This window comes from Dasypus novemcinctus, chromosome 26 (assembly GCF_030445035.2).
Source record: "Dasypus novemcinctus isolate mDasNov1 chromosome 26, mDasNov1.1.hap2, whole genome shotgun sequence".
Lineage (NCBI taxonomy): Eukaryota > Metazoa > Chordata > Mammalia > Cingulata > Dasypodidae > Dasypus > Dasypus novemcinctus.
In genome coordinates this window covers 47,730,754-47,747,336 of record NC_080698.1, presented here as the reverse complement: position 1 = coordinate 47,747,336, position 16,583 = coordinate 47,730,754, and the positions used below count along the sequence as shown (strand labels likewise).

Here is a 16,583-nt window from a genome sequence, read left to right as displayed (position 1 = left end):
GCTCAATGCGGGGCGCATTCCTTGTGGGGTGCACTCCTTGCCATGGGGCTTCCCTACGTGGGGGGGCACCCCTGCGTGGCAGGGCACTCCTTGTGATAAGTGGACCCTCCATATGGTAAGTGGACACTCTATCAGTTGAGCCACGTCTGCTTCCCCATACTCCCCATCTTTTTTTTTAAAGATTTATTTATTTCTCTCCCCTCCCCCACCCCAGTTGTCTGTTCTCTGTGCCTATCTGCTGTGTCTTCTTCTTTGTCTACTTCTGTTGTTGTCAGCGGCACGGGAATCTGTGTTTCTTTTTGTTGCGTCATCTTGCTGTGTCAGCTCTCCGTGTGGGCGGCACCATTCCTGGGCAGGCTGCGCTTTCTTTTGCACTGGGCGGCTCTCCTTACGGGGTGCACTCCTTGCGCGTGGGGCTCCTCTACGCGGGGGACACCCCTGCGTGGCAGGGCACTCCTTGCGCACATCAGCACTGCGCATGGGCCAGCTGCACACGGGTCAAGGAGGCCTGGGGTTTGAACCGCTGACCTCCCATGTGGTAGACGGACGCCCTAACCACTGGGCCAAGTCCACTTCCCCACAGTCCCCATCTTGGCCCCTTGACTGTTCCATCTTGGTCTGGTCCCTCCCTGCAGTCAATGAGATGCTCCTCTTATAGAGTTCTCAACCTTTCTTTCTGTAACAGCCCCAAGGTTAGCTTTTATAATGAGGAGACATCCTGTCCCAGTTCCTCACAGCTGAGCAAGTGAATTTCTAATGCTACTTCTATTTCTACTCCTTGGACATTCCACTTACTATTAAATTTTAATGATAATTGCTGGCTTTTATATAGACTTTTTCAGTTTACAAAGCTCTTTTCCATACACCATCTTTTTAATCCTCACAACATCTGTGGGAAGGAAGTATATTTTTCTCCATTTCACAAATGAAGAAAATAAGGCCCTAAGGAGTAGCGTAATTGTCTGAGGTAATAGAGTAAGTGGCAGATACGGGCTTCAAATTCTAGTCTTTTGGCTCCAATATGTTGGGAGTAGCTCGTCTGTTCAGATAAACTTTTTATATATAAGTATATATACATGATTATATAAATATATATGATACATAATTATATAACTATGTATAAAACTATATATAGGGAAACGGACTTTGGCCCAGTGGTTAGGGCGTCCGTCTACCATATGGGAGGTCCGCGGTTCAAACCCCGGGCCTCCTTGACCCGTGTGGAGCTGGCCATGCGCAGCGCTGATGCGCGCAAGGAGTGCCGTGCCACGCAGGGGTGTCCCCCGCGCAAGGAGTGCCCCCGTGAGGAAAAGCAGCCCAGCGTGAAAAGAAAGAGCAGCCTGCCCAGGAATGGCGCCGCCCACACTTCCCGTGCCGCTGACGACAACAGAAGCGGACAAAGAAACAAGACGCAGCAAATAGACACCAAGAACAGACAACCAGGGGAGGGGGGGCGGAAATTAAATAAATAAATAAATCTTTTAAAAAAAACACAAAAAACTATATATATATATATATATATATATATATATATATATATAAAAATAATCCAGTGTATCAGCCATCCTTTTTGGGGGGATAGGGGAAATGTAGAAAAGTTATTTAGGTCTATTTTGATCGGAAGTAACAAAAATCCAATTCAAACTAGCTTAAGCAAAAAGTGAATTTATTAGCTCACCTAACAGAACAATCCAGAAATAGGTCTTCAGGCAAGGATGGATCCAGGTACACAAGCCATATCACCTGGACTTTCTTTCTCCATTCTTAGCTGCCCTCTGTGTTAACCTTATTCTGAGGCAAAATCTGCTTTGGGTGGCAAAAACAGCCTCCAGTAGCTACAACTTACAATCTCCCAAGCTCAACAAACTCTGGAGAAAGAGTTTGCTTCACCTCTTTCTTGTAAGCCCCAACAAATGGCCTGGATATCATTCACAACTACTTGGCTTGGGTTAGGGCTCATCCCTGAACCCCTCACTCTGGCCAGGTCCGTGGAGTGGTCTCACTGCTCAGGCTTGAAGATTTGCTCCCCTCTGGAAAGAAGCCTGATGATGAGGGGTGAGTCTCATCAAAGCAGGGACTGAGTGAGGGAAAAGGAGGTTCTTTAAAGAAAAAGTGCTATTATCAGAAGTGGTGTGGGTAGTGGACAAATCTATACAGGACACTTTTGTTCTGCATTGCTAGACTCAAGCAGCCAGAGGGGTTCTGAGAGAGGACCTGGGGGTCCCACCTTAGCAGGGACTCTCAGCTCATGCCTTGATGGAGAGTGGTAAGGGGATTTTTTTCCTGGGCTACCTAATTTGACTCAGCAGCATATGGGGGGAAAGGCAATAACTCATGGCAGAGTAAGCAGTACAAATGAGCTTCTGACTCCAGTAACTTGCTGTGTTCAGAACAACACCCAAAAGAAGAGCATCCGCAGAGATTACACTGACCACTTCCCTGCTTCCTCCTCTCAGAACCTTCTCTCTCCCCACCAAGCTGTGAGCTCTATGAGAACAGGGACCATGTCTGTTTTACCCATCATCACACCCCCAGTGCCTTGCATAGTGTGTGGCACACAGCAGGGGCTTAACACATTTACTGGATGGATGAATAAATTAATGTGTCACGTTGGTCAGTCTGACTGGCAGGATTGATCCATGTCTTTGGATGAGTCAGTCCCCTCTTCTGGCCTCTGTTTTCCCATCTGTAAGGTAGGAGAAAGTGTAGAATGAGACAGCTCCTTCCAGCCCATGATGCCAGGGCCATCTGACTGTCAGGGGACAGCCAGAATGCCCTTTCCAAGGAACCAGTGGAAGAGGAAACCAAATTATTGAACACCCTGTGACCAGGTCCTGGGCAAGATGAACTACTACAGGTCTGAGGTGCCCAAACTGTGGAATTGTATAGACCCATATATAAGTGTGTGTGTGTATTTTTTTTTTAAAGAAGTACTGGGGAGTGAACCCAGGACCTCGTACATGGGAAGCAGGCATTCAACCACTGAACGACATCCGCTCCCCAAGACCCATAATTTTTAAAAAATTTTCATATAAGCTGTCTGTTATTTTCCTTTGTCCAATAAGGACATTTAAAAAAAGTCCACTAGCTGTTACCATAATTTTTTAACAGAAAGAGATTTTTACACTTTTAATGCAGGAAGTACATAATCTCAGAAAAAGAAGAACAGCCTTCCCAACCCCTTGCCCCCATAAGACAGTGAGCAACCTTACATGATTATTTTTACTGCAGACAGATATAAATTTCAACAGATTGATCCTTGCGTGGGGTCGGTATTTGGGATCCCACTAACATCGATATATTCCACACACAGCGTATACACACACATATACCTGTGAAATGGGGCCGAATCCATCCACTTGCGGGGGAGGGGGGGGACTGAGGTTCAGAGAGGACAAGTGCGAGGCTCAGAGATAAGTGGTAGTCAGAGCCCGCTTGGGTTCTAGCCGACCCTCTTGACAGACCCTAAGTCAAAAGCTCTTTCTGCTGGAGAAGAAATGGCTCAAACTGGCTCCCCCGGAGCGCCCCGGGTGGGTCTTTGGGCCTAACCTGAGCCTTGCTTTGAAGCTTTGTTCTTTACCGGCTTCACTCCACCTCCAGGGCTGCGCGCGGGGGAGGCGTGCGGGAGGAAACCAGCCTCTCCCAGCTTTCTCTCGGGCCCCCGGGTCGCGTTCCTTACGCGCTGTTCCTTGAGCCAGCGGCCCAAGAATCCCCAAACCCAGTGTGGGCTGATAACAGTTTAGGGGGTTCCCTCTCCAGGGGTGTTGGCAGTTTCCTAGGAGACTCTAGAAGCCTCAACGCCTCCAAGACCCCAAGGTCAGGTCTGGAAGTGTATTGCTGGAGCGTCAGGCAGCGCGATAGGCTGTAGAGGAAGTAATTTGGGGGCAAGAATCCAGTTCAAACCCTCCAGGTCCAATAACACCTCGTCCAGCCCCTACCCCGTTCCCACAGGTTCTGCAGGACCCACAGCTTAGGCTGGAAGGAGGGGTCCCCCCGAATCAGAGGGCCCCGCTGTGGAGGGGAGTTGCCGCTCTGGCTGGGGGGCCCCGGGGACCGCGCCCACCTCTCCCCCTTTCTGCCTGAACCAGGAGTGCCCCTCCCCGGGCCCGCCCAGCCTCGCCCGCCCGCGGCGAGAGCGCGCCTCCGCCGGGCCGCGCCGCTGCACGCGAGCGCGCGCTCCGGCGCGGGAGCGCGCCCCGGGGAGAACCCGAGCAAGATGGAGGCCGCGCGGAGGCCGCCGCCGGGGCCCAGGCAGCCGCTCCTGGGACCGCCGAGCCGCGGCGCCTAGGCCGCGCCAGTGCCGGACCCGTCGCCCCCGACCGGGCCCAGGTTGGTCTCCCCGCACCTCCTCCCCGTGGCCGCGGGCGCCGCGCGCGCGTCCGGCCTGGGCGCGGGCGGCAGCCCCCCGTCCTCGGCCCTCTCCGGGCCCGGCGGCTCCCGCGCGCCCCGCGGACGGCCCCTGCCCGTCGTCCGCCCCGCGCAGCCCCGCTGCCCCCCGGCCCCAGCCCCTCGTCCCCTTGGCCTGGAATGGCCCTCTGGCAGCCCCGACCCGCCAAGCCCAGGCTCCCCGGTCTACCCCCAGCCCTACCTTCTAAGGCTCTCGCCCCAACCCCGGGTCCAGACCCTGCAGTGCCAGCCTCGACTCCCTTCTGGCCTCACCCTTGCCCTCTTAGACCCGCGAGCCAGTGCCCAGTCCCTGCCCCAGCCCCCATGTCGCCTTTCTGGTCCCCCAGTACCAGCCCCTTATGTCCTCTCCTTACCCCCTCGTAGAAGCGCCCACCCCCCTCTATAGCCCTTTTCTACTCACCCTCCTTCTAATCTCAGTCCTTCTACTGATCCTCCAAAACCAGTGCCCCGTCCCCATTCCATCTCCCCGATGGCCCCCTCCTGTTCCCCAAGCCCCTTCCCAGCTCCCCCATAACTGCTTTCTAGCCCCTTTCCAATTCTAGCTCCCGTATCTCCTCCCTGCCCCCTCATAGCAGCCCCCCAACTTTCACATGGCCTCTTCCTCGGCCCCCCTATAGGAGATATTTGCCAGTCCCCGCCCCAACATTCTCACCAACCCCTCCTAGCCCCCCCATCCCAGCCCCAGCCCCCTCAGCTCCGCCTCAGGCCCCGCCCTCGCGAGTTCCTTGGCTCAGGGCGCCTCTCGCGTGCGTCCCCAGCTCCCGCCCCGCAGCCCGGAGGTCGTCCCGGGCGGGCGGCCCCCCGCCAGCCGCCGCCGCCGGCCCCGCCCCCGGGCACCATGCTGCCCTCGCAGGAGGCCTCCAAGCTCTACCACGAGCACTACATGCGGAACTCGCGGGCCATCGGCGTGCTGTGGGCCATCTTCACCATCTGCTTCGCCATCATCAACGTGGTGGTCTTCATCCAGCCCTACTGGGTGGGCGACAGCGTGAGCACCCCCAAGCCCGGCTACTTCGGCCTCTTCCACTACTGCGTGGGCGGCGGGCTGGCGGGCCGCGAGCTCACCTGCCGCGGCTCCTTCACCGACTTCAGTACGATCCCGTCCGGCGCCTTCAAGGCGGCCGCCTTCTTCGTGCTGCTCTCCATGGTGCTGATCCTCGGCTGCATCACCTGCTTTGCGCTTTTCTTCTTCTGCAACACGGCCACAGTCTACAAGATCTGCGCCTGGATGCAGCTCTTGGCAGGTAGGGGGAGGGGCGGGGGCGGGACCCCCAGACCAGGCGCCAGGGACGGGGGCGCCTTCCTGCCAGGGACCCTTCTTGGAGGAGTCAGAGGTAGGTTCTGCTCCTCTGTCTTAAGACACTCATCTCCTTGGCTGACCCTCAGCAGCCACTGGAAGTGGGAATTCAATGAGACAACTTGGGACAGGAGACAGAGCCTTGTAACTGGGTCCTGGGTTCCGTGTACCCTGATATGGACAGACTGCGTTTATTGGTGGGTTAGCGTTACGTTAGCGTCCTGAGAGCCACTATCCAGGGGTGCATCTCTGGGAGAGGTATTTGTCTGACAGAGGGTTACTCTATGGGTAGCCAGTTTCTTTTGTATTTCAAAGAGAATGAGATGGGGGATCAAGAGGTCTGGCTTTGACCTTTCACTTTCTAACAGGATCAACCTGGGTGTCTCGTTTCACTTCTCAGCCTCAGTTTCCTCATATGTAAAAGAGTGGAGAGGATTCCAAGAGGACAAATGAAAGAGAATCTTGTGGACTGTAAAGTGCTGTGATAAGAGAAGGAGGATGCCTATAGTGTCCAGCCAATAGTTGAGAGGCACTTGGCAACGTGCATCTCCCCTACCACAACCCACAATGCGGAAAGGTCTCTGGTGTCATGCCCAAGGGGATTGAGTTCCTGAGCCCCTCCAAAATGTTTGGCTAAGAGAATGTGCTTGTCCAAAAACAAGAGAAAGGCCTTTCGGGAATAAGAAATGCTAAGACAGTTTTCCAGGATCCATTAGAGTCCCCCACCCCCACCCACTTTTCGATCGAAGACAAAATTTTGAAGACTCAACAACTTGAGTATTTGCCTAATTGCAGGCAGGGATAAGAGTTGCACTGGGGAAAGAGAGGCCAGGGAATGGCAAGGGTGGGGGAGGAGGGCTGTTGAAAGCTATGGAAAAGTTTGGGGCCCTCCAGGAGTGAGAAAGAGAAAGGAAAATATAATAGGTGGTAGAGATGACTTTAAAAAAAAAAACAAACAACATCTTTATTAGAGAGGTTGTGAACTTAAAAAACAATCGTGCACATGTGTGGAATTCGCATGCAACATCCCTCCACCAACACACTACATTGTTGTGGAACATTTGTTATAGATTATGAGATACTATCATCAGACTATTACTGCTAACTATGGTCTATAGTGTACATTTAGTATATATTTTTTCCATCCCTCTTATCATTAACACGGTACATCTTTGGCATTGGTGCAAGAATATTACAGTATTGCTGTTCACTAGAGTCCATAGGTTACATTAATTATACTTTTCTAGAGGTAGCTTTTTAAATAAGCACTTCAGGTCAGATATTCAACAAGTGTCTGCCCCTTCAAAAGAGACCCCTTGGGGGGAGGTGTTATGTCACTTAATGATTCCATCACTCAAGCATTGTAAGGAATTTTCATCAGAAGGTACAGTGAATTCTTTTGAACATTTTCATCAAGGGAAAACCTCTATCTTTTAAAGGAGGGATATGATTTTGGCTGAAAGTCACTAGGGCCAAGAGTGGAGAGTAAAGTGGGTGATCAAATTGAGTGTTGTTGATTGAGTTGAAGGCCAACACCATGAAACTGGTTTGCTTCTCCAAGAGAACTTTTACAAATGCAGGGAGGAAATGCTGCTCCATTTGGAGCCATTTCCCAAGCTCCCAAAAGGACTCCTTGGAAGAGAGCAGTGTTTATTCAAATGTTGACATACCAGGGGGTTTGTTTCAATACATCTCACTTCCCTCAACTTAGTTGTATGTCTTTCAGGATCTTCGAAGAGGGTGTGAGTGGAAAATTGTAGAATGTAGGGAGTATCTCTCCAAAATTTCTTAGTGGTACCTAGAGAGGTGGATTTTATGTATTTCCATTCAATTCTTCTTCCAAAGGCAAGCTGGAAAGAATGTATTTTCAAATGGAACTCCCACTTCTTCAACCTTAATTTGGAATCTACAGATGGGTAGCTGACCTCTTGGACCCCCAATTTTTTGTAATCCATGTAGGCTTAATCTTGGGGATTTGATGAACTGTCCAACAATTCCATGTAATCATAGAGTTTCAGAGATCTTAGAGATTATCTCCTTCAAATTCCACCCTCTTTAGAAAGAGGAAATGAGCTTAGAGAAGTGAAGGGTTTTGCCCAAAGTTATGCAGTGGGAAGGTCAGTAAGCTAGAACTAAGGCCTGAGTTTTTTGACTCCTGGCCGAGTGCTCTTTCCCTTGTGTTACTGCACCACCACTGAGAGCTGAGGGGGCAGTTGGAAGAGTTGAGTAATTTGTCCCATTTTGCTCAGAGATTTCCGAGTTATCTGGGTAAGCGACTGATTCACTTTGCCCAATAAAGTTCCACCAGGCCAGAGGCCAGAGCACTGGACTACGAGTCGTAGGCAGTGGGATCTTGGCTGACTCTACCAGTGACTCACCATGCAGTGCTAGGCAAGTCTTTTTTGCCTAAATCTGTTTTCTTATTGTACAATGGACGATGGGGGAGGATAGTTAGAGTAGTTGATTTAAAGTATCTCTTTCAGCCCTGTGGAGCTCCCATAAAAACTCTTTCACCAAGATAATTCTATTCAGAAAGCGAGAACTTCATCCTCAGAGGAACTGCGGAGAAGCAAATGGCCTGGCTTGTGTCAGATAAGAATTAGAATGCCTGTCTTATGATTCTTGTTCCAGTGAACTTTCATTTGAGTATTTCAGGGGCTTCTAAGCACAGAGCACTGGACCATTGGAAAAATGCAGAAATATTTGTTGCCTAATTTCTCACCTGCTCTGTGGGCACCCTTATACTAGTTGCTGCAATATGGAGATAATAGAAGACGCCATTCTTGTTGCCAAGTAGCTCAGGTCTATAAAATGTAATCTCTGCTTTTAGGAAGCTCACCATTTAGTTGGGTCACTGTATTGATCAGCAACCTCTCAGTGGCAAGTGACAGAAACCCAGTTCAACCTTGCTTAAGTAGATAAAAAAAATAAAGAAGGCAGGGTTTATCGACTCGCATAACTTAAAATCAAGAATATATGAAATATGGAGTAGAGTGGACTTACTGGTATTCTACTCTAGAATTATTGTGACTCTAGCAATGGAAGAAATTATATCATTGATGTGGAGACAGTGGCCGCGGGAGTTGCTGAAGGCAGGGAAAGGGAAAAAGAGGTGTGTTATGGGGGCATTTTGGGGACTTGGGAATTGTCCTCAATGCTATTGCAGGGACAGATGCAGGACATTATATATCCTGCCATAACCCACTGAATGGACTGGGAAAGAGTGTAAACTACAACATAAACCATAATCCATGCTGTGTAGCAGTGCTCCAAAATGTACTCATCAGATGCAATGAATGAAAGAAGTTGATGTGAGAGGAGAGGGGGGTGTAGGGAGTGGGTATATGGGAACCTCTTATATTTTTTATGTAACATTTTGTGTGATTTACGTATCTTTTAAAAAAAGATAATTAAAAAAGGAAAAAAAAAGAATATATGGATTAAAAAAAGGAAGCTTCAGGCAGGGATGGGTCTTTAAGAACCAATCTCCCTCCATTTCTCGGTTCCTCTATTTTGGCTTTAAGTCCATTTCTCTCTTTAAAATGACAAATACAGCCTCTGGCAGCTCTGAATTTACATTGCCTTAGCTTAGCAGTGTCTCTGGAAAAAGAACATGTTTCTCAGTGATTCTAGCTGACTGTCAATGGGCTGATTCTCACTGGCCTAGTTTTGATCAAGTACCTCTTAGTTACTCATAGTGACGTTGTCTAAGGCTTGGACCACACTCTCATCCCTGGACTATGGGGACTGATAGTGGAGAAAGTTCATGTCCCACAAAAGGAAGTCAAGTGCAACCACTGGAAGGAGGGGGTGGAGTACAGGTAAGATGGGTGTAGCCAGAAACTTCCCTCTGAGCACTAGTGCATGCTGGGCTGTAAGTGCTGTGGAAACCTAGAGAAAGAGAGGGGGCTGCTGGCTGAGCTGGGAAGCGAGGCTTGCGCTGAGCAGGATGTTGACAGGGATGAGGTATGAGAGAACATTCTGAGTGGAGGGGAAGATCATGGGTGGAGACGCAGAGCTGAGGAAGCCACGTCTGACTTGCGTGTGGCAGCCATACAGGAGAGCAGAGGGAGAGAGGCCAGGAAGGAACGATGGGGCCACAGTGTGTAAGCCCCCGAATGTCAGGGCCAGGAAGTTGGACTTTAATCAGCAGGCAGTTGGATGCTGCTACTACTGTTATTATTCAAGAAAAATGAGCATTTTCTGAGCCCTTCCTATGTGCTGGACCATGTGCTAAGCATTTTATTTGCATAATATTTAAGCCTCACAGCAATCCTGTAGAGTAGGTACTATTGTTATTTTATAGATGAACAAACTGAGCCTCAAAGAGGGTGTCATTTGTCCAAGGTCATACAGGGAGTATTGGGGGAGCCAGGATTATAACTCTCTCTCTGCCTCCAAAGCCCAAGCTCTTGGTTAAAGGAGGATTAATGGTGGGAATAGCAGCAGGATGTGTCTGCTAAGTCAAGAGGCTGAGGGATCCAGGTGGCTCTTTAAGGAATTAGGGGTCAGCTTTTCAGGGCTTCTCAGGATATTTCTACCCTTCTTTTTTTACTGAGCTGATTCAATGTGGTAGCTTCTAGGCTAGGCATTTTCACATTCATTATGTCACTTACGCGTCATCTGTTTAAAAAAATACAGGTATTATCATCCTCATCTTACAGGTGAGGACACCGAGGCTCAGAGAGGTCACATGACTGCCTAAGGCCATCCAGGTGGTAAGTGGCTGGTCTGGGATTTGAACCCCGGTCTCCTGACTCTGGGGGCTATGCTTTCTTGGCCAAACTCTGATAACCTCTCCAGAACTCCTTTGCCATTGCCTGACACTTTCATTTTGTATGCTATTGGTTTACCTAGAGTGGAGACTCCTGGAGGGCGAGGATCTATGTTTGATATTTCAGAGCAGACATATAGTAAGTACACAGGCCTTGTTTGTTGAATGAGTGAAGGTGGATGAACATACTGGGAGTAAAGGAGACACGTATTTGGAGTTAGCATCGTCTGAGGCCATTCATACTTCAATGTGCACCACTGGGAAACTTGTTAAAACTGCAAATTCCAAGGCTCTACCCTCCCACTTCCACTCTGATTCTATATGTCTAGGGTGTACCCAAGACTGTATTTTTATTCTGATGCAGGTGGCCAGTGGGCCAAGTTTTGAGAAGTACTAGGCACTTGAATTAAGGAGGCAAAAAGGAAAGAACTGAAGGTTATTGAGATATGCATGTGGCTGTTGGCTTGAGGCCTCCTTTCCTTACCACATAGGCCTCCAAAGGGCAGCTTGAGCACCCTCTCGACATGGCAGCTGGCTCTTCCCAGGAGGAGTGATCCAAGGCAAAGATAACAAGGAGAAAGGCTTTTATGGCCTAAGCTGACATTATGCCATCTATTATGTCATACTGTTTGTTAGAAGCAAGTTAATAATGCACTCTATATTCAAAGGGTGGGGAATTAAGTTCCTCCTGTTAAAGGGAGGCATGTAGAAGGATTTAGGGATGTATTTTAAAACCACCACAAATGGTAACATACTAAAGACTTGGACTGTATCTTGCTTTTTTTTAATTCAACAATGTATCTTGGAGATTATTCCATATCATTACAAGAAGAGCCACCTCTTCCTTAATACTGGCATCATATATTTTTGTATAACTGTGCCATAATTTATTTCACCTATCTCCTATTAATACAGTATTTTCATATACCAATACTGTAATGACTAATTTATATTATACCTAAGCAATTTGATATATATATAAGTATAAGGCTAGAAGGACTCTATAGAATGACATCGCTGGATTAAATGGTATATATATTACAATCTCAACAGCAATGCATGAAAATACTTGCTTCATTACATCCTTGCCAACTCATTGTGTTACCAAATATTTTATCTTTGGTAATCTGATGAATAAAAAGCTGTTATATAGTAGTAATTTGCCTTTGTCTTAGGAATGAGTTTGAGTACCTTAAATAATTTTTCCCTATAAACTGAGTTCTTATACCTTTTTCTCTCAAGTTAATCATACTTTTTTTCCTCATTGATTTGTAAGAACTCTTTATATATTAAGAAAATAACCCCTTGTCTGTGATATGAGTAACAAATTTTTTCCCCAATTTGTTATAGTTTGACTTTGTCTATGCATTTTTTATCCTGGAGTGAAATTTGATTTTTCTTAACATAAGCAAATAATCAGTTCCCTCGTTTATGGCTCCTAGGCTTAGTGTAATACCTAAGAACGATTCTGAAGTGTTTTAAGTACGGGGGAACTACAATCAGATCTGGCTGTTGCTAGACAGGATGGATTGGAGATGTCAAGATGACAAGGGCTTGACTCTTCTTATTCTGAAAGCCTCTTATTTTTGTCTTTTTCTTTTAATTCCCATTTCATGCTATTTATTATTACCCACTTTTTATCCCAGAGCAGCTTAATGGAATAAATGAGAACTCTGGATTAGGGGTCTGTGCCTGGCACATAGTAGGTGCTTAGTAAGTGTCTATTGAATGAGTGAGTGATGATACCTGATTCACGTTCTAGCTCCACCACGCTCTCCTATGGAGGCAGCATAGTTCAGTGGCCACACAACCCATGTTTGAATCCTGACTGTGCCAATACCAGCTGGGTGTTCAGTTCCCCCAGCTATAAAGTGGAGACAGTAAATGGTAACCACCTCATGGAGCTGCTGAAGGATTGTGAATGTGTGTACAGACCCTGGCAACAAAGTAATAATGATTATTAGTAATTATTAATTAATCATGATTATTAGTCGTGTGACCAGCGTCACATCACTTTGGCTCCAACATTCCATGGTCCATGCTAGAACAAGGGAGGAAAGGTTGGAAAGTGGAAAAATTGGGAGATGAGCTTGGAAAAGCTGGTAGGACTGGCTTACAGAGAGCCTGGAAAGTTGGCCCTTGGAGTTTGGGTCTTATCCCTAGGCATGGAGCAGCCACTTTTGGTGTGGGAGTGGTATTTCCCAGAAGCTGAGCCAGTCAACCTTGCAAATGGTTTGGATGTGGGAGGTGAGGGAAGCGGATGCGCCCTCGGCTTTGGACCCAGCCCCCGGGTGGCTGGATGGCGGCTGGGGAGGCCAGGCACAGGAGCCCCTGGACTGATGGGCATTACGACTGGGCCTGGATCTCACATCTAGTGGGCCGGGGGTTGACTGTTAGCGCAGGCCCGGACTTTTGTGTAGAAATCAGCCCCTGCCTGGGTGGGCAGGAGCAGAGCCAAATGCTCGGACCTGGTGGGGAGGGGCTTGTGGTCAAGCATCCCCAGCCGCCTTCCCCTGAGGGTCTCTGTAGGGAGGTGCTCGTTACCCCCCAGTCCTGTGCTGGGCCTTGGGAAGCCATTCCCTTCAGAAGCTGCTGTCCCAGTGCAGACAAGAGCCCGTCCCCAGCTCCCCTGGGCTCCAAAGTCAGCCCGGTCATTTCCAGGGAAACCTTCCTCCACGTGAGGGAGGAGTCCCAGAGAACACACGCAGAAATACCGATTCTCTGCACATCTCCCCTTTTTAAAAAGACCGTTACTGTTTTTCCTAATTATCATTGTCCTTGATAGAAAAATCAGAGAATATAGATAAGCAAAATTTTACCCCTAATTTCACCCTTGCATCGATAGTCATTCTTAACTGCTTGGTCTATTCTCATAAACTAGAGTATTGTTTATAAGCAGGCTCTGGAGGCAGACTGGGTTCAAATCCTCATTCTTCAACTTACTAGTTCTGTGCTCTTGGATAACTTGCTTAACCTCTCTGCTCCTCAGCATCCTCATCTGTAAAAAGAGGGTAACAACAATGCCTACCCCCAAAGAGTTGTTCTGGGGATTAAAGGAGCTGATGTGCATAGTGCCTGGCATGGTGAATTCTATTTGCTCTAACTATGTATGTATGTTTTTCGAAAATGAAATTACGTTGTTATTTTTTACAGCTTCTCTTTCTACCTAACGTATCATGAGTATGTCCTGTGCATTTACAGCTTCCTCAGTTTAATATATATATATATATATATATATATATATATATATATATATATATTTTTTTTTTTTAATGTACTGGTGGCCAGAAATTGAACTGGGACCTTGTATATAGGAAGCTGGCACTCAACCACTGAGCCACATTGGCTTCCCTGAGTTGGTTTTTTTTCATTTGTTTTGCTTGTTGTTTGTTTCTGTTTTTTCAAGAGGCACTGGGAACTGAAACTGGGGCCCCCCATGTAAGAGGTGTGCACTCAATGACTTGAGCCACATCTGCTCCCCAGTTTAATTTTAATAGAGTAGTATTCCATGGCATGAAAGAGCTACATTCTCATATTGTTGAATATTAGGTGTTTCTTTCTTTGCTGCTGCTTCTCCCCGCCCCCCTTACAAATAACAATGTGCTGGGCCTCCTCAGCTAAATCTTGAAGCAAACCCCTGAGCATCTTCTTAAAATAAATTCCTAGACATGGGCAACTCAGTCAAAAGGCGTATAGAGATTTTCATTTTTATATTTTTGACATCAGTACATTATTTCTGAGTTATACTCGGCCTGTGCATTGCCATTCTTTGCGGCTTTGTTTCCCTCCCAGTGAATGAAAATCTCCAGCAATCATTACTTATTAGGACTCGACTACCTGCCCCCCTTAAGGTAATATTCCTATGTTTCAAAATGCAAAAGGTGAAAAGTCTTCCTCCTACCCTGTCCACCAACCACCCAGTTCTCCATAGAAGTGACCAGTGTTACCAGTGTCTTATAAATCTTCTAGAAATATTTAAAATACATGCAAGTAAATACATACCTACATCTTTTCCTCCTTCTTTAGAGAAATGGTAACCCCATACCATATATGTTGTTTTGGACCTTGCCTTTCACTTAGCAGTGTATCTAGAGCTTATTCCACATCGGCACATACAGAGCTTCCTCATTCTCTTTTTATGACTGTATAATATGCCATTGCATGATCCTACTATATATATTAATCATTTACCTATTGATGGGCATTTAGGTAATTTCCATTGCTTACTTTTTTTTTTTAAAGATTTATTTTTTCATTTCTTTCTCTCCCCTCTTCCGTCCCACCCCACCCCGTCTGCTTTCTGTGTCCATTCGCTGTGTGTTCTTCAGTGTCTGCTTGTATTCTTGTCAGCAGCATTGGGAATCTGTCTCTTTTTGTTGCGTCATCTTGCTGCATCAGCTCTCCGTGTGTGCGGTGCCACCCCTGGGCAGGCTGCACTTTTTTTGCACTGGCGGCTCTCCTTACAGGGTGCACTCCTTGTGCGTGTGGCTCCCCTATGCAGGGGACACTCCTGCATGGCACAGCACTCCTTGCGCCCATCAGCACTGCATGTGGGCCAGCTCATCACATGGGTCAGCAGGCCCTGGGTTTGAACCCTGGACCCCCCATGTGGTAGGCAGATGCTCTATCCATTGAGCCAAATCTGCTTCCCCATTGCTTACTTATTACATGCAGAGGTATGCAGGCTTTTTTAAGCAAATCAATGTTATTGATACATATTAATAAAGCATACCAGAATTTTAAAAAAAGTCTACTTTTATTGAAGTCTGACATACTTACAGAAAAGCACAAAATCACAAATGTACAGCTCCAAGAAGTTTCACAAAGTGAACATGCCTATGTAAATAGATAAAGAAGCTTACACTCTCTTCTGGTCACATACCCCCAAAGGTACTCACTGTCCTGACTTTAAATTCTGTAGATCAGTTTTGCCTGTTTTTGAACTTTATGTATGGAATCATACTGTCACACAGCATTATGACTGAGATTTTTTTTTAAGATTTATTTTTTAAAATTATTTATCTCCCTTCCCCGCCGCCCCCCCCCCCAGTTGTCTGCTCTTCACTGTGTGTTCTTCTGTATCCACTTGCATTCTTGTCAGGTGGCACTGGGAATCTGTGTCTCTTTTTGTTGTGTCATCTTGCTGCGTCAGCTCTATACGTATGCCGCGCCACTCCTGGGCGGACTGCGTTTTTTTCATCCGGGGAGGCTCTCCTTGCACATGGGACACCCCTACGGCAGGGGGCACCCCTAGGTGGGGGGCATCCATGCTGGGCAGGTCACTCCTTGCGTGCAGCAGCACTGCGCATGGGCCAGCTCACCACATGGGCCAGGAGGCCCTGGGGATCGAACCCTGGACCCTTCATATGGTAGATGGACGTGCTATCCGTTGAGCCACATCTGCTTCCCAGGACTGTGAGATTCATCGAAATCATTGCAGTGGTTTGTTCATCCTTGTAGCTGGATACTATCCCACTGAGTAGAATGCCACAGTTGATTTATCCATTCTACTGTTATTGGACATTTGGGTTGTTTAATTGGGGCTGTGGATGAAGCGCCCACACGCCTCCTGATACCTGTCTTTGGTGAGTGCATGCACACATCTCGGCTGGGCGTACGTGGAGAAGTGGTTTCTAGGGCGGGTTGAGTAGGTCCACTCTGTAGCTGGCAGAGCCTACAGCCTTTTGAGGGTCGTGACTCGCAGGGCTGGATTGCCCTCCAGTCCTGTCTCCTGTTAATTCGCAGGCTTTTCTCTTCCCTTGCTGGAGCCTTGTGGGCAGAGAGGGGGGCTGGCGGTGCTGCCCCTCACGTCCTCCAGGCCCCCTCTGCAGCTGGATGCTGGCCCTTCCACCCACAGAGACCCGTCTCTCAGATGACCCAGTCTTGCTGAGCTTCCATCTGCACGGCCTGGGTGAGAGGGACCCGGGCTACAAAGCAGGAGATGGAAGACCAGAAAAGCCACACCAGCAGAAAGGGGAGAGCGGCCCTCTGTGGAGTCTGCTGGGGGACAGAGAGCCTTGGGGCCTCCAGTTCGACCGACAGTATAGGGTAGCGCCTGCGGTACGCTGCAGAGAGTAGGACAGCTGAGCAGAAAGAGGCTCCTCT

The 16,583-nt window shown here is 48.0% G+C and overlaps 1 protein-coding gene across 2 annotated transcripts in view; it reads left to right on the top strand.

Annotated features, from left to right (window-relative positions):
- Positions 1-4,232: 4,232 nt before the first annotated feature.
- Positions 4,233-16,583, top strand: part of LHFPL4 (LHFPL tetraspan subfamily member 4) — a 33,375-nt gene continuing 21,024 nt past the window's right edge. The window contains exons 1-2 of one of the 2 annotated variants that reach the window (XR_009183634.2): positions 4,233-4,329; positions 5,166-5,651. Coding sequence is in view for 1 of the 2 variants with exons in the window: in XM_058288688.2 (XP_058144671.1) it covers positions 5,246-5,651 (406 nt within the window). In the remaining variant the exon portion in view is untranslated. The remainder of the gene's footprint in view (positions 4,330-5,165; positions 5,652-16,583) is intronic. The other variant, XM_058288688.2, reaches the window with a different exon arrangement.